This window comes from Ylistrum balloti, unplaced genomic scaffold, assembly GCF_031769215.1.
Source record: "Ylistrum balloti isolate Yb309-2 unplaced genomic scaffold, AGI_CSIRO_Ybal_v1 Utg372744, whole genome shotgun sequence".
Lineage (NCBI taxonomy): Eukaryota > Metazoa > Mollusca > Bivalvia > Pectinida > Pectinidae > Ylistrum > Ylistrum balloti.
The window spans coordinates 5,082-26,559 of NW_026783160.1; the positions used below are offsets into that span (position 1 = coordinate 5,082).

The following is a 21,478-nucleotide window of genomic DNA, read 5'->3' on the forward strand; positions in this document are numbered from 1 at the left end:
AAGTTATTCCTCTCATTCAATCCGCTCAACGAAATGACCCCATTAGCCTAAAAGTCCAAAGAGATGCAGACATCTTGGATATTAATGTTACTCCAATTTATGATCAGTCCAGACAACAAAATGTTATTGGAATCACCATGTTTGTAAATGAAGAGAAAGGACAGGAAGTCGCCAAAACATCAGAAAAAATGGCAAAACTCGTGCCAGGTATTAGAGTCGGTGATGAAATCATCAATCTTAAAAAAAACAATAACCAAGTAGATGTAGAATTATTAAGAAACGGCAATCGCATTTCCTTTTCCTATGATCAAACTCAATTAGAAGTCAAAGAGGAGGGGTACTTAGTTGACCTTGTTGGGCAAGGTAAAATGATAAGCTATGATATTTTTACTTCACTTGGCAAGTCTGTTGGAACAATAGGAAAGGAATTTAAGGAGGTATTAAGTTTTTTTAGTTTGTTAATCAAGGGAGACCTCCCGATGGAAGTCATGGGAGGTCCCATTGCAATTTTTGAAGTTTCTTACCATGTTGCTAATAGTAAAGGGTGGAGTTATTTTTTATTTATCTTAGCTAAAATTAGTATTTCTCTTTTTGTTATTAACCTGCTTCCCATACCAGTTTTAGATGGTGGTCATGCTTGTTTGATCATTTATGAAATGATTCGAAAAAAACCCGTTCCTGAAAAAGCATTGAGATTTTTACAGTTGGTAGGAGTGGTTTTCTTAGTTTTTCTAATCGTCTATGTTAATTTCAATGACGTCAATCGACTCTTAAACCGTTAATGTAGAGAAGTAATCGATGAAATTATTATTCCATACTATAGTTTTATCTATTTTGTCTTTCACTCTACTTCAAGCAAACCCAAAAAGTATTTTAAATAAAAAAAACAATCAAAATATAGCTTTAGAATTTGATCATCGTTATTATTTAGCGATTAATGATATGTTCAGCATGAGGATAAAGTCTTTCTCATCTTTAGACAAAGGGGAAGCCAGTTCTTTAGAACACGATCTTAATAGCACCTTTAATTTTACACAAAATATTATAAAACCATGGAATTTTGTCTTGGATGATTACAATCTATTCTTAGATCTTGAAGTTGATTTTGCGAAAAACAATGATATTTTAATGAACCTCAAATACCATTTCCAATAACCAAGCCGTACATTTAACCACTAATGATTTTTCTCGAAATACTTTTAACCATCATTGGCTTTGCACTTCTAGTAAAGGGAGCTGACTTATTTGTCAATGGTGCAATTCATGTAGCTATCAAGTTCAATCTTGGTGTTGGCTTTATTGGAATCACCCTTGTAGCATTCGGTACCTCCATTCCCGAACTTTTCGTCAACATCCTAGCAGCAAGAGACAACCTTAATGATGCTTCAATAGGCAATATTCTTGGAAGCAATGTGTTCAACTTACTTCTAATTTTAGGAGTGCAAGTAACTTTAAGTCCAATTAAGAACATTACTCGATTGACCATTTTTGAAGAGATACCTTTTTCTCTGTTCATTCTTTTCGTCTTTTTTTTCTTTGTCAGTGATAATTTTGTTATTAGTTTTTTCAATCAATCAAAGATTAATCAACTTATTCATTATGAAGGAGCCATATTATTAATAATGGTTTTTCTTTTCCTCTACCGCCTTTACACCAAGAATACTCTTGACAAACCTGAAGTTGAAGAAGCCTCTGCAAGCAATCTTCGGATAGGGGTTTACATCGTAACAGGCATATTAGGGCTTTACTTGGGTTCGGAATTAGTGATCAAAAATTCAGTTTTGATTGCAGAACGACTTGGTTTAAGCGAGGCATTTATCGGAGTTTTTATTCTTGCCGTAGGTACTTCCTTACCCGAATTAATCACCTGCATAGTAGCAATCGCCAAGAAACATCCTGACTTGGCTTTAGGTAATGTTATAGGTTCTAATATCATGAATGTTGGTTTCGTATTGGGAATTGTTTCACTGTTTAAACCTATTAACTATAATCAAGATTTTAATTTTTCCGTCGCCATTGTTACTATCGCAACTTTGTTTGTTTTTTTTGTTTTAGTGATAAAAAAAGAAAAAAAATTGAGTAGATGGGCTGGAATTCTTTTGTTATTGGGTTATGTTTCTTATTCCCTTTATTCCTTTTTCAATTTGTGAATCCCTCAATTATTGTAAAAAAAATTTCAACTTCTCCAATTCGTTACGGTCTGTATTTAGATCATGTTTTACAATTCACTTTTGATTACATAGTCCACAAGGAATTTTTCAAATCGGGTGAATGCATTAGCTACCATTCCGATCAAATAAAACAAATTGCTCAACGAGCTGAGGAATCGACAAAAAACGAGATGCTTCATTTTTTGTCCAAGCAGGAGACATCTCCAAAAAAATTACGGGAATGGTTTCAAAAAAGAAAAATACAATCTCAACAGATGGACAAATATGTCAAACTGGCTTTGGAAAACAACTTTTTCAACCCATCAAGATTTGTTGAATATTTCATTGAAAGAAGGTATCATCAAGGCACCCGTCCTTGGTTCTTTGTTAAGAAGGAACTTTTCTACCACCTTGGCAGTTATAAAGAAGATGAAACGGTAAAGGAACTAGTTGAGATGAAAAAGTTTGATGATTTGGAGATGTTAAAAAACCAATACCCAATTAACAGTCAAGACAAGCAATTCGGAAAAACTGAAAAACTTCTCAAAAGTAGAGGATTTCACCCCGTGGTCATCCATGCGTTTCTGAATTATTTAAAGGATCTATAAAACAAGGCGGTAGGTATAAACAGATGAATTGGAATGAACGGTAAAATTAATATTTTTACTTTCCTCTTTCTCTTGTAGTTCGATATAGCTTAAAAAGTCATCGATAAATTCTTTTTTAAGAAAAACCTCTACTCCATTCTTAACAATTCTAACCAACCTAACTTCTCTTTTAAGTTCTCCATTAACGGCAATCATCCACCAGCCATTAATGGCGTAAACCAATGTTTTTTCAATATTACCAAACTCCGACAGGTTAAATAAAAAAACTTCTTTCACTTCCCCTGTAGCAAGTTCTAAAACAAAAAGTTGGTTGCCTCTTTGATCAAAGAGAAAGCCATTTCCTTCGTCAATGAAAATATTAACCCGGGTTCGTCTTTCTTGTTGGGTATTCCCATCCCAAATGGTTTTTCCTTGGGCATCCAGCAAAGTAATTTTTTCTGGATAAAGCCCACTTACAACGGCAATCGAATTGCTGGAAGGAGAGCACTCTACTGTTTTGACATAATTGAATTGACTACCAAGGAAATTCTTTTTGAAAAGGAGTTTGCCTTCAAAATCATAAGCATAGACATCTCCATCCATAGTCGAAATAACGATAGTATCATTGAGTTCGCAAAAATCGTAATGAGTGATTAAACTCCCAAGATAATTTTGAGAAAGGATTTCATTCCGGTTGTTATCATAAATGGAAATGGTACTGTGATCACTGCTGAATAAAACGATGTTTCCTCTGAATGGACTTATTGAAGGAAAAGCGTATGTATCCAATGACCATTGTTTCTCTCCACGATTGTCGTACAAGTCAATAAGGTTCCCCCCCTTGGTGTAAATCATATACGAATCTGTTTTAATGGTGAGCATGGTGTGTGGATCAAGGTTAACTTGATGAAGTGCAATCCCATCTCGATTGAGATAAACGAGAGATTTCTTATTAAAAAAAAAGTTGCGATTGAAATTTTCACGACCATCATCATTTTGATTTTTAAAGATTTTTTTCTTCTCTAAGTCGTGATACCAACTGGGAATTAACTGATGAGCATTATTGAATTTACTGTTACCATGAAAAAACAATAGAAGGATTGGATAGAAAAGAACCAATGCAATTAAAAGTTTATATAAAGTGACCATTGATTAAATTTTATAATACTTTTTGTCTAAAGTAATTGAAGTTGTTTTTGAATTTAAGGTAATGTCATATAAATAACATCATTATGAATAAAAAATAAAGGAAGCACCTAATAATATTCAATCTAAATTTTCTATTCTGAAAATTTCGGTATTTCAATTAATCATGCAAATAATTAATCTATCTATCGGCTTAACAATGTTTCAACATTCAATAGAAAAAAGATAGAATGAAAAGAATAAATGACATTAAAAAAATACATTAAGAAATTAAAGGTAATTATATATAAAATAAACTCAAATTAAAAAACTACAATTTAATAAAAATACTTGACAAACCCAAAGTATAGATGTAAAATTTTTAGGTGGAGCAGAAAAATTTCAAATTTATAGATGTGCTGATTCTAAGTATAAATTTGTGAGTCATAATTTTAATGAATCTGATTTAGTTAACTTATACCCAAACTATTATCCTATATCAAGCTTTGATGTTAATAATTATTAACTGGCAAGATATAAAAAAATAAAAAAGCATTTTTTTAAAATTTTTTTCAGTTATTATTCGCCTGTCACATAAATTAAAGTTTTTTCATATTCTTACTAGGCTATTTGATAGTTTGGGTCTTGGAGATAATATGATTATTATCTTAGAGAAAAAATGATATATATTATATTACCAGTACACAATAGAAAAAATATCACTCAATTATTTATAGAGTGCTTAAAACTACAAACTTATAAAGATTTTCAACTTATACTTGTAGATGATGGATCTACTGATGGAACAGAAGAAATGGTTTTAAATTACCTCCCAAATAGCATTATTTTGAAAGGCGATGGAAATCTTTGGTGGGGAGGAAGTCTTGATACCGCCTATCTTTGGATTAAAGAAAATGTTAATACAGGAAATATACTACTGATTAATGACGATTCGACCATTCCACAAAATTTTTTAAAAGAAGGTAGTGATTTGCTAAAGAAAAGTAATAAAACATTATATGTGGCACAAGCGTACGATCAAAATGGCAAATTAGTTGAAGGTCAAGGAATACATGTAGATTGGGATAGATTAAAGTTTAACTGTACAACAAAAGAGAAAGAAATTAATTGCCTACCAACAAGAGGATTATTTATTAAAGTAGAGGATTTTTTAAATATTGGAAGATTTTATCCAAGAATGTTACCCCATTATCTTTCTGACTATGAATTTACTATAAGAGCCTATAATAAGGGCTACAAGCTATCTATAGGTAAAAATCTAAAACTTATAAAGAATACCAGCCCCGATTCAACAGGTTGGCATAATACAAATTCCATGAGAGATAAAAGTTATTTTAAGTTTTTAAAAAGATATTTTTCTAAAAAAAACTCTGGACAACCCATATACTTTATCAATTTTTTAATATTATCTTGCCCTACGAGGTATCTTTTAAAAAACATTTTACTTACTATTTGTAAAGTGATCATATCCAATATTAAAACTGTACTACTACACATTTTTTTAAATAAAAATTAGAGTTCAAGCAAAATCTCAACAGGGTGATATAGGTCCTTGTGATGGTTTTTCGTCAGTTTTAGGTGTCTTTCGAGTGCTTATCGAATCATTCTCCATGTTAAAATATCAGACCTTCTCCACTAAAACGCATTTTTCCATTTAATAAACCTTTTTATCGCTTAACTTTCCAAGAAAAAATGGTTGAATTGCTTTGACTATCAGTTTCAATATTTTCAGCGGTTATTTTCATTTTTTTATTGGTTGTTTTTTCATCTGAAAATGCAGTATTAAAAAAGCATACCGCCAAGTCTATGAGAAAAAGTAAAGTCTCCATAGATGAATTACTTTCACTTGATGATGAAGCTATAATCAATCTTAAACTCGGTAAAGATGTAAGAAATTGGCAAGTTAATTATGCTAAAAATGATTTAAAAACTTTTTACCATGACAAAGGATCATATACAAAAGTGAGTTATTGAATAGCATGAAACAACATCTCAATGCATCTTAGTCTATTTTAGTAGTTTTATTTTAGTAGTTTTATTTTAGTAATCTTATTTTAGTAGTAATCTTATTTTAGTAATCTTAATAAGACATTGCTCTTCGTTAAGTTCATCTTGCTCGGCATCTTTTAACCAATCATCCTCATTGTCGTTCACAAAACATAATTCATTAGCAAGAGTTTCTTTCTCGATGGTATCTGATTTTTTTTCAATGGCATTTTTCAAAACTTTAGAACTGTGGAAAAAAACCTTAATCCGATCGGTGTAGTTCAAATCCATTTCCTTCCTTTTCTTTTGCACTCGATTAATAAACTCACGAGCATATCCTTCATCGATTAAATCTTGGTTAAGTTCAACATCTAAAACGCAGGTAAGCTCTCCTTGATTGAATACAACATGTCCTTGTTTTTCTTGTCGGCGAATATCAAGATCGGCAAGCTCCAGGGTGATTGTCTCACCATCCAAATCAAAAGAAAAATTCCCTTTTTCATGAATATGAATAATTTCTTCATTGCTAAGGGAAGTCACCTTGTTGTTAATGGTCTTGATCTTGCTTCCGAATTTCTTACCCAGTTTTTGAAAATCTATTTTAGCTTGATACTCGACATAATCTATTTCATTAAATTCAAAGCTAATTTCTTTTACATTGATCTCTTCTTTAATGGTAGTTAAATTCTGATTCAATATTTCTTTTAACCAAGCATGATTTTTATTGACGATGATCATCTTTTTTAAAGGTTGGCGTATTTTTAAGCGATTTTTAAGACGAAGCGCCCTCGCCATAGAGAGAATTTTGTCCACCCACTCCATCTCTTTTTCTAATTCCTTATCAACTTGAATCACTCGATAAGTAGGGTAGTCTTCTAGATGAACGGAAATAGGATCTTTTTCTCTTCTTAAAACTTGATAAATTCTTTCACTAACAAATGGCATGAAAGGAGCGAGGATGACAGCAAAACTTTTGAGATTTTCATACAAGGTGAAGTAAGCTTGATTTTTATCCTCATCATTCTCGCTTTTCCAAAACCTTTTTCTTGACCTTCTCACATAGGTGTTGGTGAGCTTTTCAATGAAATCAATCATAGGAGGTACTGCATTGAAGAGCTGATAATTTTCCATCGAAAGATTAATCTTTTCAATTAAGGTTTGTCGATAGGAGAAAAGCCAACGATCCAAAGGATGATGGAGCTCTTCCACTTCAAAGTGAGAATTTTGATCCCACCCGTCAATATTCGCATAGGTAGTCAAAAAGGAAAACACATTCCACAATGGGATCATGATGGACTTGACAATTTCTTTTAGTCCATTTTCAGAAAACTTGAGTGTTTCAGCTTTAATAACACTGGAACTAATGAGATAGACCCTAAGAGCATCGGCTCCATAATTTGATAAAACATAGCTAGGGTCGGGATAATTCTTTAGTCTTTTGGACATTTTCTTTCCATCCTCTGCAAGAATGAGTCCGCTTACCATCACATTCTGAAAAGAAGGTTTATCAAAGAGAGCACTGGAGATAACCAATAAGGTATAAAACCACCCACGAGTTTGGTCAAGCCCCTCAGAAATAAAGTGAGCTGGAAAGTTTTTATCAAAGGCTTCCTTATTTTCAAAAGGATAATGATTCTGTCCATAAGGCATCGACCCAGATTCGAACCAACAATCAAGCACTTCTGGAATTCTGCGATATTTTTTACCCTCTTTTTCAATGACAATGACATCCATGTACTCCTTGTGGAGGTCTGTTACCTTCTTTCCAGAAGCCTTTTCTAAAGAAGCAATATCACCAAAACACAAAATATCACCGTTTTCAGACTCCCAAATGGGTAGAGGCGTTCCCCAAAAACGATTGCGACTGATAGCCCAGTCATGGACATTTTCAAGCCACTTGCCAAAGCGACCATTTTTAATATGTTTAGGTTCCCAATGGATTTTTTGATTATTCGAAATAATCGAATCTCGAAAATCGGTCACTTTAACAAACCATGTAGAGATTGCTTTATACATCAAGGGAGTATCCGTACGCCAGCAGAAAGGATAACTATGGTGGATGCTTTCATGTTTGAACAATTTTCCTTGCGATTTAAGTTTTTGTATGATTTTTTTTTCCGCTTCTTTAAAATTCATTCCAGCAATGAAGTCAATTTTAGAATTAAAAAATCCAGCATTGTCAATAGGATCGAAACAAGGTAATCCTGCTTGACTGCAAATTTCAAAATCCTCTACTCCATAAGCAGGAGCCATTTGAACAATTCCTACTCCCTCTTCTTCACTGACATAGTCCTTTCCATCAAGCACTCGAAAAGCATTTTTATGATCTTTAATTTCCTTACTAGCAAAGTTAAAAAGTGGTTGATACTCTATTCCAATAAGATCGCGACCCTTTAGTTTTTCAATAACTGTCACTTCTTCCTTTTTAAATAAACGAATTAAACTAGCATCGCTTAGATAATAAATTTCATCACCCCTTTTAACTTTGGCATACTCCAAGTCGCCACCCACTGCTAATGCGAGATTAGAAATCAGTGTCCAAGGGGTAGTTGTCCAAGCAAGGAAAAAAGTTTTATCATCTTCCACTAAAGGTAATTTAACGGTAATAGCATGATCTTGAGTTTCTTTATAGTTAAGATTTTCTTCAAAATTGGAGAGAATGGTTTCAGCTTTCCATGAATAAGGCATCACTTTAAAACCACGATAGATAAGACCTTTATCGTAGAGAGACTTAAAAACCCACCAAACACTTTCCATAAAACTGATATTCATGGTTTTATAATCGTTTTTAAAATCTACCCAACGCCCCATCCGACTGATCACCTTTTCCCATTCTTCTGCATAGCGAAGGACAATCTTGCGACAAGCATCATTAAAGCGATCCACACCGTATTCAATAATTTCTTTAGAAGTGCTAAATCCTAACTCTTTTTGAATTTCCATCTCCACAGGCAAACCGTGACAATCCCAGCCAAATCGCCTTTCAACATAATTTCCCTTCATGGCAAAATAACGAGGTACGATGTCTTTAATAGTGCTTGCTAAAATATGCCCATAATGCGGCAAACCAGTAGCGAATGGTGGTCCATCGTAAAAAACATAAGTCTTGTTTTTTTCTCTGATATTTTTTGATTGTTCAAAAACATTTTCTTTTTTCCAAAATTCAAGTATTTCTTCTTCTATTTTTGGAAATTCCACTTGATTATTTATTTTCTCAAACATTTTATTAATTTTAAAATGAGGTTAGGTAAAGAAGTGTGAAAATGCTATAATATACTGTGAGTTTATGCAGTGACTGCACTTGAAATTTTTATTTCCAAACCAAAATCAGAGAAGATACCCTTTTTTGAAAACCCTCTTCATGCTGGATTCCCTTCACCTGCTGAAAACCATACTCCATTAGAATTAGACCTTAACCACCACCTTATCAAAAACCCAGCTGCTACTTTTTTAGCTAGAGTAAGAGGTCATTCAATGCAAGATGTCAATATTCACGATGGTGATATTCTTGTGATTGACCGCTCTTTAAATTGGAAAATCAACGATATTATTGTTTGTATTCTCAATGGGGAATTCACTGTCAAAACCCTTTGTCGGGACAAACAGGGTTTCTTTTTACAATCTGAAGCTTCTGAAAGTCCTGAATACCCTAATAAAATTCGTATCCGTGAAGAAGACGATGCCATTGTATGGGGAGTGGTTACTTATGTCATCCATCAAGTAAGATCGTCTTACCAACGCCAATAAATTGTAGGTATAATCATTAATTGTTTCACATGATTTATGGTATTTAGTATATTTTAAATTATGAATCATCCGAAAAATTTATCTACGAAATATCCTTCAAGAAAAGCCTATGCCCTGGTGGACGGCAATAATTTTTTTGCTTCATGCGAGCAAGTTTTTAACCCCAAATTACTTCGAAAGCCGATAGGAATTCTCTCAAACAACGACGGATGCATCATTGCACGAAGTAATGAACTTAAGCAGTTGGGTGTGCCTATGGGAACACCTAAATTTAAATGGAATAAGTTTCTCCAATCTCATGATGTGCATCTGTTCTCTGCTAACTTTTCCCTCTACGGCGACATGAGCAAACGCATGATGATGACCTTAACTTCTATCGTTCCTAGCATTGAAATTTATTCGATTGACGAAGCCTTTCTAGATTGTTCTATGTTTCCCCCGTCTGAATTAAACAAGTTAGCCACAAGAATTTATCAAACTGTTCCACGTTGGATTGGAATACCTGTAGGTGTCGGTATTGCTCCAACAAAAGTACTCGCAAAGATTGCTAATCATTTTTCTAAAAAACACCAATGTCCATTTGTAATCTATTTCGATAAGATTGCCGACTCGCTTAGAGATCTACCCATTAAGGATGTATGGGGAATTGGTCGCAGACTCACCAAGAAGATGAATGCTTTAGGAATATTTACCGCTTATGATTTTTATAAAAAGGATGAAGAATGGGTGAAACAAAGGTTTTCGATCATTGAACAAAAACTTCATAAAGAGTTACAAGGCAAGCCAGTTCTACATCTGAACCGAACAGCCAACAAGAAAAGTATTTGTGTAAGCCGTTCTTTTGAAAAAAGTGTTTCTCACAAAGAATATCTTTTTGATGCTGTTAGTTGCTTTTTGAATTCAGCAGTGGAAAAACTTCGTCGACAAGAAAGTTTGGCAGGATTACTTCACATCTTCATCCAAACCAATCGATTCCATAAGGGAAATTACTACTCTGGAATGGATATCATCCGCTTAACACACACCAATGAGACCTCTCAGTTTCTCCAATCAGCGCGTCGATCATTTGATAAAATTTGGAAACCCCATTCTTATAAACGAGCTGGAGTGATCTTGAGTGATTTTATTTCTATAAAAGATTATCAACCTACCTTTTTCGAAAATGAAAACCTCAATCCTAAGCTACAGAAATTACAAAAAACCATCGATACCATTAATAAAACTCATGCCAAGCAACAGATGGGAATTGCTTCAGTAGGGCATTTAATGAAAAATTGGAAAATGAACCGAAAGAACCTTAGTCCAGCTTACACAACCAGGATAGAAGACCTAATAAAAATTCACATTTAAAAGGATAAATGTTCGAGAAATGAAGACTTACTCATCAACCTTTTCAAGAAAAAAATAATCAGCCTTTAAAAAGCTAATGACTTTAGTTATTTAAGTCTTTTCCGCTTAATATTGAGCATCTTTTTGAAGTATGGATTATTTCTACTCAATTGTTGATAAGTTCCTTCTCCAACAATTTTTCCATGTTCCAGCACATAAATTAAATCGCAATCCTTGACAGTTGTTAGACGGTGCGCAATGATGATTTGTGTAATTCGATATTTGAGATTATAAAGGCTGTTAACAAAATCATTTTCAGTTTTATTATCCAATGCCGAAGTCGCCTCATCCAATACCAAAATTTCCGGATTAGGATAAAGGGCACGCGCAATCCCAATCCGTTGCCTTTGCCCTCCCGACAAATTCACTCCCGATTCTCCAATATTGGTTTCCAACTGATCGGGCAACTCTTGTACAAATTCATCCAATTGTGCGAGCTTCAATACCTGCCAGACTCTTTGTTCATTGATTTCTTCAACTTTTATTCCCAAAGCGATATTCTTTTTGATCGAACCTTCTTGAAGAGCTATTTGTTGTGGAATGTAGCCAATTCTGTCCGACCAAATACCTTCTCCTTTTAAGGGTTTATTATCTATGACTAATTGACCAGTTGTTGGCTCCAGTAAACCAATTAGGATATCCACCAAAGTTGTTTTCCCAGAACCAGAACCACCTACCAAACCAATGGTATGGTTTTTTTTAATCGTGACATTGACATCTTTTAAAATTATTTTTTTATATCCAGGATAATGATAACTAACTTTTTTAAGTTGTAATTCCTTCTTGAATTTATGTTTCCTTATTTTAAAGTTGTTGTTTATTAATCCATCATCTTTGAGCTCTTTATAAATAATGTCAAGTTTTGGAAGACTATTAATGATTAAAGAAAAACCACTTGTAGATTGAATTATAATGGGAATGAATTTTAAAGCACTTAAAGCAAAGATGCCCAGCTTAGCAATGATTAATTGAGAATCGTCTTGCTTTGCGAAGAATAAAAACAAAATAGACAAGATTGAAGCAGTAATAAAAAAAGTTTCAATTAAAGATTTAGGAAGAGAATTTAAGAATACAACCTTCAAAGTAGTTCTATTAACTCGTTGGACTGCTTGGCTAAAATTCTGGACATAAAAAAAAATCTTATTTAAAACCTTAATTTCTTTAAAACCATTAATCCCTTGCAAAAGATACGAACTCCTTTGATCATAGTATTCAATAATTTTTTTTCCTAACTGGAAGGACTTTTTCTTCATAAACTTCATTAAAATAAGTGTGAAAAAAGACACTAAAATTAAGAAAAAAAGTGTTAATCCGAAATCCAATACAAAAAGAAAGACAATTAAACTCCAAAATGTTATTGATCCAGATAAGATAAAAATAAAAGACTGTAAGTAATTTGTGATGAAGAAAGGTAGGATTGAAAGTAAATTATTAATCATTTTTGTATTGGATCTTTGTATATATAGAATGTATGAACCTAGCATGTATTTTTTATAAATCCTACCAGCTAAATTAGAATGAACATCTTGAATGAATTTATTATTATACCAAATTAAACATAACACAAAAATATTCTTGATAACAAAAGCTACAATAACCAAGATCAATGAAATAAAAATAAAACTTCTACCTCTAATAGGAGAATAGTTTTCTAAAAAAAACTGAACAAAGGGAATCGCATTAATTTTTTCAGGTTCCAGCAAAGAGAAGATAACTGGAATAACCATGGCTAAGCTAAAAGCTTCCAAAAAAGCAATAAAGCTAGAAAAAAAGATAACAAGAAAAAAAGCCCTTTTTTGTTCAAGGATCTCATAAAATTTATGAAAATGAATTATTTTAAAAGGATTAATGCTTTTCACTAAAGAAAGATAATGGGAAAGTTAATTTTAACATGTTACAAGCATAGAAATTAATGATCGTACCCTCTTCCATTAGACAAATTCTTTAATCCACCTTAACCACTTCCTTCACCGTGAGCATCATTACCCTTTGGTTATCTATGGTTTTTTTCCTACTCTACTGAATGGATAGATGCTCTTTATGAGACAATGTCACTCTGTCAACATTAGAATAAATGTCTCAAGTCTTTCGGTTCGCACCTTAATGACTTAATTGGCTTTGGTTCTTTTCCCTTGATGGTTTTGATTAATTCGGCTAAAATGATAGATAATGACTCCCCCAGCAATAATCATCAAGAGACATAGGACCTGCCCCATGGTCATGAAACCCAAAACCGTCCCCAAATCGTCACCTGGATTTTTAAAAATAGCATCTGGTTGCCGAAAAAATTCAATCACAAATCGCACTAAGCCATAACCTAATAAAGAAACTCCTGCAATCACTCCAGTGACTACTCGTTTCCTTAAAAACCAAACGACCAAAAAAAGGAGAAAACCTTCACCAAAGGCTTCATAAAGTTGACTTGGGTGGCGAAGGGTTTCAAAAGGGATTTTGTTGTGGTCAAGGAAGTACATTCCCCAAGGGACGGTTGTCTCTCGACCATAAAGTTCTCCGTTCATGAAATTCCCTAACCTTCCAAATGTGTAGCCAAGAGGAGTAGCTATAGCATAGAGTTCAAACAATTTAATAAAAGAGTAACCCTTTTTCTTAGCATACAAATAATTAACTAATATTAATCCTAAAATGCCCCCATGAAAGGAGAGTCCAGAAATACCTACAAACCGCATTCCATTGTTAAACCGAAAGGGCAAAATGATCTCCAAAGGGTTTTGAATGTAATAAGCAAAATCATAAAAAAATACATAGCCTAAACGTCCTCCAATGACAATGCCCAACATCACATAGATGGATAATTGATCGACATCATTAAAATTCATATTAAAAGTCAATTCCTTTTTCCGAATGCGATACTTGATTAAAATAACCGTGATAATGAATCCTATCACATAACCCATACTATACCAGCGAAGAGCAAAACTCCCAATAGAGAAAATTTCAGGGCTGATTTTTGAAGGTATTGATTGATATGCAAAAAGCCAATTTGACATGAACTAAATCCTTTTACTCGGAAAGTTTTTTTCTCCTACTTATTATAAACATGTAAAGGAAAAAAAATACAGAAAAAATCCATAAAATTGGATAAAACAAATAAAAAAGGTAATGGAACACTTTAAAAAATTTTTTAATCTTATCCCATTTGGTTTGCTTGTGATACCTAATGACTTCATAGTTTTTCAAATGATCAAGGTTAAATAATAGAACACCGACATGAACCTTCTCCAGCAAAGTTTTGTATATCTTTCCTGCCTTTTTGTCAATAATGACCAACCCATGATGCGAACGGTTTAAAAGACTGACTGTCTCTTCCGGTTGATAAACACACATCTCCCGAGTAATAAAGCACATCAAGTTTTTATTCCCAAAATAAACTTTGAGGTTTTTATCTAAATTGTTTTTTTGAGTGTTATCTATCCCAAGGAAAATAATCGGGATATTTTTTTTAAAACAAAATTCGACAGCGTCAAAAAAAAGTTTCATAGAAAAGATTTTTTTCTGACCAGTATAGCTTTGATTGAAAAGTGAAAAACAATAAGCTAAAAAACTTCCTTCGGAATAAACGAAACTCATTTGCTGATAAAGTTTTTTCTTCAATGGCAGAAAAAAAAGAAAAAAAATTGTTCTTAATTTTATCGGGGTGAGTTTGAGGCATTCTTTCTTTTCCAGTTTTTGAAAAAGGTAATCTCTTATTTGGTCTTCAGATACAATAGAGAAATTAATTTTGGATAAACTGATGGATGGAATTGACTTCATGAAGGAAGTAACCCCTAAAGTTTATCATCACTGACCAAATTGTGGGTGTCTTTTTGGGGTTCAATGAAAGCGACAGACAAGTTATCCCTATTAATTAATTACATTGTATAATTTACTAATTTGCCGAAGTGGCGGAATTGGTAGACGCAGTGGACTCAAAATCCACCGAGGTTCGCTTCATAAGGGTTCGAGTCCCTTCTTCGGTATTCTTATTCTTCAATAAGTAATGATTTTACTAGGGTTTTTCGAAAAAAAAATAATTTGTTACAAAATAGTTGCAAAACACCTCCGTAAATTTGTTTACGGAATCAGTTATATTCGCTAGTGTAAGTGTTGAATAATGTTCAATCATTTTACTAGAGGAATGCCCTATCACTTCCAAATTAACTCCGTGTAATCCAGATTACCCGAGGACAAAACATATAATTGAAATGCTGGGAGTAAAGGTTTTCTCTGGACGAATGGGATGAGGGGAAATTTATGATTATTGAAAAACTGTATTTGTATTTTTTTTATGAATAATTTAAAAGTTACGATAATTATAAATATCTTATAATTATATTGTCGTATTTGTTTATTTAATTTTTGAAGACTTCCAATGGCTAATAAACCAAAAATAAAAATCAATCTTAAGCGTCTTGATTATGCGCTTGATTTATTTGATCTTACTCGAGGAAAAATTATTGATATTCTTAAAGAACAGAAAAAGTACCTTAAAATCACTGAAAAAAAACTTTTTAATTCTCCAGAAGGAATTAGTTTAAATGTACTTAAGTCTATTGATAAGATTCTTTGTCAAGGCTTACCTTTTTATACTGACCCAGCTCCTATTGAAACAAATCAATCAAATCATATTTTTTTTAGAAAAAAAAATTTAAGAGACAAAATCACTATTTTTGACAAAGGAGAGATTCAAAAAATCCAAAACCATATTAATTGGATTTCGGCTGTCAGTAAGCGAATAGGATTCACCATAAGACGTAAATTTAGAACCTATTCCATTAAAGAAAATCCCTCTATAATAGCCGATGAGATTAGAAAATCTTTATATCCACCAAAAGTTTTAAAAAAAGAAAGAGACTTTTTAAAGAGAATGATTAATATTTTAGGTGACAATGAAATCATGGTACATGAATTTATATTGCATCACTCTCATCAAGAAAGATCTAATTTAGAAGGTTTTTTTATAAAACCTAATAATATTATTTTGAAAAGAAATAAAAACTTTAAAAGAGAAATTTTTACCCTTGCTCATGAGCTGGGGCATTATTTACTTGGTGATGAAAATATCGATAATCATTTATTTACCAACATTACAAAAAAAGATAAAATTGAAAGTTGGTGTAACGATTTTGCCTTTTCTTTTTTGGTAGATGAAGAGAATAAAAAAAAGTTATTATCAATATCCCCCGAAGCTCTTAATCCTAATCACGAAACCATTAAAGAGATTTCTAATGAAATACATGTAAGCAAGTTAGCATTATTTTATTTTTTGTATAAGAAAGAAAAAGTAGATGCTGATACCTATAGTAATGTTCAAGACGGGATAGATAAGTATCTAGAAGAAGAAGAAAGAAAAACCAAACTATTGAGACAAGCAAATGGGAATAATAAATCTTTTGGTAGAGCATCAAAACCAATTTCTTCATCTTTAGAAGAAAGAATATATGCTAATGCTTATCTTGATGGGGTTTTAGATGAGCATCAGGTCCTAGCACATTTACATAAAGATAAAAAAACAGACATAGATGAAATTGTTTATGGATAGTTACTACATTGATTCTTCTTCTCTCCTGTCTTTCGTTAAATATTATCTTCCTTTCGATACGGAAGGTATCCTTAATAATTTTATGAAAAATCAATTTGAATTGCAAACATTTATTTTATTGAAAGCAGTTTTTGAAGAATCCAAAAGAATCCAAAAAGGAATAATAATCTCTAAAATGGATTTTCTGAAAGAAATTCATAGTAGAGATAATATTGAAATTCTTAACCCTGAAGATCACAAGAACCTGGAGAGATGGGAAAACAAAAAACTAAAAAAATCAATCACTTCTGTTGAAAAAATTGAATATTTAAAATATGCAGACTTTCAGCTAATAAAATATGCATTAATTGATAAAGAAACAATGGAAAAAGGCATCATTGTTACTGAGGAAACTACTAGTGAGGATAAGAAAGCATATAAGAAAATTCCTCTTATCTGTCAGCAAGAAAAAATAGAATGTATCAATATAGTTAATTTATTAAAGGACTTTAACCTTAAGGTAGATTTCCAAATTCCTTTTACATCTAAATCATCTTAGCTTCTGTAACTTAGTCATCAGTAGACAAAGAATAACATCGTGACGCTCTCCAATGAAAATCCTTGTAAATTATTAGATAGTTTTCCTTCTATTCCCTTTAATTCTTAGCGAAAAACCGAAATAATCATAAATTAGTTGAAACTCATTGCTTTAGCCATCATTTTATCTCTTATTTTACTTGCCCACCCCGGCAACACCAACTCATCAGGTGGCCATAATTGTAGCAGCAAATCAATAAGTAAAGGTCTCTGCATAGGATACCACTACCATAATAAAAAACAACCAATCAATAAAACCAATTCAAACAAATACAATCGCAAGGAATTTGGCGGTTGGATTGACGAAGACGGTGATTGTCAAAACACGAGACACGAAGAACTAATCGAGCATAGCAAAGTACCGGTCAAGTTCAAAACATACAAGCAATGTAAAGTAGTCAGTGGTGAGTGGTATGACCCTTATACAGATACGGCCTATTACAATGCGAGTGAAGTGGATATTGACCACATCATACCACTAAAAGAAGCATGGCTAAGTGGTGCTAAAAACTGGACTAGAAAACAAAAAAGAGTGTTTGCTAACGACCCCGACAACCTAATCCCTGTAGGGAAATCTATCAACCGTAAGAAAGGAGCAAAAGACCCCTCCCAGTGGTTACCTCCGAATAAAGATTATATTTGTGAGTATATTGAGCAGTGGGGAAGCATCAAAAATGAGTATCATCTCATACAAGATACAAGAGAACAAAAGAGAATAGAAGAATTAAAATGCTAAATTAGAAAAGAAGATTTAGAATGACCATACCTTACTCCAAACACAATGATCATGTTTGAAGTAAGAGTTACAAAAAATAAGCATTCCCTTTCCATAATACTTACCTCTCATTATTTAATATCAAATTAACGAGTTAATTCAATTTTATTTCTGAGAATATCCCGACTACTATCACACACATATTCATATTTCTTCACTTGAGTTGTGAAAAAAGTATATTCTAAGTCAATTTCTAAATTACAACTTTTTGCCTCAGCACTAGTAACAGTAAAGCTTGGTAAAGTGTGAGAAGACACACCATCAGTAATACGAGCAGCAACTTGAATCGATGGAGTTGCGGCGGTGTAATCAATACGTCCTTCTCCCTTATCCAATAGTTTCCCAATAAAATTGCCATTTACCGTAAGACTAATAAAACTACATCTTTGGCCCTTATATGTACAACTATAATATATAGGTATATAATAACCTGTATTTACTGTGACCACGGTATCCCCTCTTCCCGGGAAGGGACGAAACAGAGCAGAAACACCTTCATCACTTCCTTCTGAAATATTTCCCAGATCATTTAATTGTGTAACACTTGGATTAGTTTGATCAATAGAACTTACCTCTGAACAGGTAATAATTGAAACTACTAAGAACAGTGTTAATATTGATAATATATATTTATTCATGGTTCTAACCTTACTATTATCTTTCTATCTTACTAGGACAATCGTATGAATATTGATTGATATCCGTTCCAACCCACTCAAATGTTAACTCAATATTTAAAACACAACTATGAGCAGTTTCTCCCTCAACAAAAAAATTTGGCAAATGTTTATTGAGAAATGTATTATAAATGACATTAGCAGAAAAGTTCGGAGTTGGGGAATTATATATTATACTCCCCTTGCCATTCTTTAAATTTCCAATTACATGAGAACCAGTGGCTATAAAGAGTTCAAGCTCATCACAAGTTGAATTATGATAGGTACAATTAAAATTTATCTGTGTTGGATATACTCGATCTCCAGTAGATACAGGAATATTGTAATCCCCTCTTCCCGGGAAGGGACGAAACACAGCAGAAACACCTTCATCACTTCCTTCTGAAATATTTCCCAGATCATTTAATTGTGCAACACTTGGATTAGTTTGATCAATAGAACTTACCTCTGAACAGGTAATAATTGAAACTACTAAGAACAGTGTTAATATTGATAACATATATTTATTCATGGTTCTAACCTTTGATTTAGTTTAGAGATAATTATATCATGAATACCTTTAACTCTGGGTTCTAAGTGGTCAGCCCTAATCCGTAGACACTAAAGTCCAAAATACTTCTGAATCAGAATCGGTTTCAAAACCCGCAAGTTCCGGATAGTCTACTTCAATTACATTTCCCTCTGATGGTATTCCATATACTTGAAAAAAATGACCACCAGAAATAAAAAAACGAAACATTTGATAATGAGTGGTGGTACTACTGGGCAAACAAAAAGTAGAGGAACATATATGAACAGAAGCTCCTGATGATGATCTGTCCACCCGTTTAAAACCAATCTGTTCGGTAAACGGAGCGACTGGAACAGTAAATAGATATGGGTCATCGGGTTTATGGGTGATATTCATACCTTCTATAGCCGACCAGTAATGAAGTGGATTAGTAACACCATTGGTAATATTCGCTGTATTTAGTGTAGTAAACGGCAGAGAGAAATTACTCACACTGCTATATACATGTAGATAATAGTCCGTGTTAGGTGTCAATCCCGCAAAAAACCCCCCACTTTGTACATCACTAGCTGAAGGAATATTATAACCTTCCTGCCAAGCCAAATAAACATTATTGGTTTCATTGTTAATCGTCCGAGTGATATATCCATCATTGATTTGATTTGCCTGTGCGGTAGGAGTGCTATTTGAACTAATCGCAAAACCAACCACTCCCGCATTATTAATAGCTGATGCTTCGGCAATGATTTCATAAAATCCCACATGAACCAGACTGACTACCGGACTGACAAGATTAGCATCACCGCCAGAACTAGGGGATGTGCTACTATCCGAGCAAGAAGAGAGAATGAAAAAAATGATTGTTAGAAAAGAAAGAAAATATTTTGAAGAAAGAAATGATTGTAAAGATTGAAATTGGGTTAAGGTATTATACCCCCCCCCTCCCCCCAGGGTGGGTGAAACTCTATCTACTTTATCTTCTACCATTATTTCTTTATAATTTGTTTTTGGTTTTAGGTTATTCATGTTTTATTCTCTGTTATTAATTTGTTTTACAAGATTATACTATGAAATATCATCTTGTTTGGTGTTTGGTGGAAAGGTAAAATTAGTATTTTATTAGTTTTTTTGAAAAACCATCTTCTTTAAGTAGTTTAAACAAGCTTGACTTTTCCTTCCAAAGGAATCATATTCATTATCTTATAAAATAAGATTAAAGGAAATGGAACAACATTTAATAGGTAAATACACCATTTAACACATTAAGTGAACGTTTCGAAAAAAAAAGAAGCGATTAAATTGGTTTTAAGTAAATTTAGAACCAAGAGTCTATATACAAAAACAGATGAAGTATATAAAGATATTGTAGGTTACTATTTAAAATAAAAAATAAACTCTGATGTAGACCCTTCTTCAAACCTATGGCTACGATAGAGATCTCTGCTATCAATACTAAAGTAGTCTCCGACTAAAACTAGGATTTTTAAATAATTTTTACCACTATCCTGCACTGCTAAATTCGATAAATCTATATTAGCTTGTCTTGAATCATAGAGTTTGTCCTCCATAACTGTATAATCAGCATGTATCAACTCAGATTCTGTATACAATCCATCATAATCCATATCTACAAATACCTTACGAAATACCGTACAGTCACCAGGAGTCTCATCAAAACAACCCTGATGATCTTGAACATCTATATCAGTTTGTATTGAAAAACTCTCATTACGACTAATTTTATTAACTACAGAGTTAAAACTATAAGATACTTTTGGCTTGCGAGGAGAACCCAAAATATCTGCGAGTTCATACCATATATGAAAACTTTCTGTTTGAGAACCAATGGAAAATTGAATTTGTGTGGTCTTTATATTACTTGGATCAGCCATTTGATACAAACCATTCGTTGTATACTTACCACTTGTTGAAAAATCCAAAACAAACTCTGACGTAGATCCTGAGTCAAATTTATGGTCAGTATATAAGCCTTGTCGATCACCGTCGCTTTGCTTACTTCTTACTATAACCAGCATTTTGAATGTATCCATAATTTCAAAATCTGAATCATTTATTGATCTAAAATCTGAAAAAGACATTCTCGCTTGGTCTTCCACTTCTTGTAGTGAATCAAGATCGGCAGAATGCACTAACTCACTTGAGTGATAATACCCATCATAATTAGCGTCTACAAACACTTCATGTATCACAGGACAACCACTACTGTGAGCAACATAACAACGAATATCACGAGAAATTTGCGTAGTAATTGTAAAATCATTATAACGAACTACTTTAGAATTTACACGATCAAAAGTATATGAAATATTGTCAGAAAAATCATTGTGATCACTAGTTCGATCTCCTACTGCATAGCTTTCTCCGTAATTATTAC

At 32.9% G+C, this 21,478-nt stretch overlaps 4 protein-coding genes across 4 annotated transcripts; 2 read left to right on the plus strand and 2 right to left on the minus strand.

The window, feature by feature from the left end:
- Positions 1-5,932: 5,932 nt before the first annotated feature.
- LOC132564761 (isoleucine--tRNA ligase-like) lies at positions 5,933-9,091 on the minus strand. The gene has a single exon (XM_060229389.1). It carries the CDS (start codon positions 9,089-9,091, stop codon positions 5,933-5,935), a length of 3,159 nt encoding a protein of 1,052 aa, XP_060085372.1.
- Positions 9,092-9,676: 585 nt separating this feature from the next.
- Positions 9,677-10,966, plus strand: LOC132564763 (protein UmuC-like). The gene has a single exon (XM_060229390.1). The coding sequence runs from the start codon at positions 9,677-9,679 to the stop codon at positions 10,964-10,966; it is 1,290 nt and encodes a 429-aa protein (XP_060085373.1).
- Positions 10,967-11,052: 86 nt separating this feature from the next.
- LOC132564764 (protein glycosylation K-like) lies at positions 11,053-14,298 on the minus strand. The gene is made up of 3 exons (XM_060229391.1): positions 14,295-14,298; positions 13,401-13,565; positions 11,053-11,678 (listed from the first exon to the last, which is right to left on the minus strand). Exons 1-3 carry the CDS (start codon positions 14,296-14,298, stop codon positions 11,053-11,055), a joined length of 795 nt encoding a protein of 264 aa, XP_060085374.1.
- Positions 14,299-16,905: 2,607 nt separating this feature from the next.
- LOC132564765 (uncharacterized) lies at positions 16,906-17,856 on the plus strand. The gene is made up of 2 exons (XM_060229392.1): positions 16,906-17,002; positions 17,237-17,856. Exons 1-2 carry the CDS (start codon positions 16,906-16,908, stop codon positions 17,854-17,856), a joined length of 717 nt encoding a protein of 238 aa, XP_060085375.1.
- Positions 17,857-21,478: the final 3,622 nt, after the last annotated feature.

Bases quoted from the DNA above. Each gene is read 5' to 3' on its own strand.
- LOC132564761 (XM_060229389.1), bottom strand. From the start codon at position 9,091: ATGTTTGAGAAAATAAATAATCAAGTGGAATTTCCAAAAATAGAAGAA.
- LOC132564763 (XM_060229390.1), top strand. From the start codon at position 9,677: ATGAATCATCCGAAAAATTTATCTACGAAATATCCTTCAAGAAAAGCC.
- LOC132564764 (XM_060229391.1), bottom strand. The intron at 11,679-13,400 runs GTTTTCTCCTTT...TTGGTTTGGTAG, and splicing joins TTATGAAGCCTTTGGTGAAG to GTGGTTCTGGTTCTGGGAAA.
- LOC132564765 (XM_060229392.1), top strand. From the start codon at position 16,906: ATGGAAAAAGGCATCATTGTTACTGAGGAAACTACTAGTGAGGATAAG. The intron at 17,003-17,236 runs GTATCAATATAG...TCATTGCTTTAG, and splicing joins TCAGCAAGAAAAAATAGAAT to CCATCATTTTATCTCTTATT.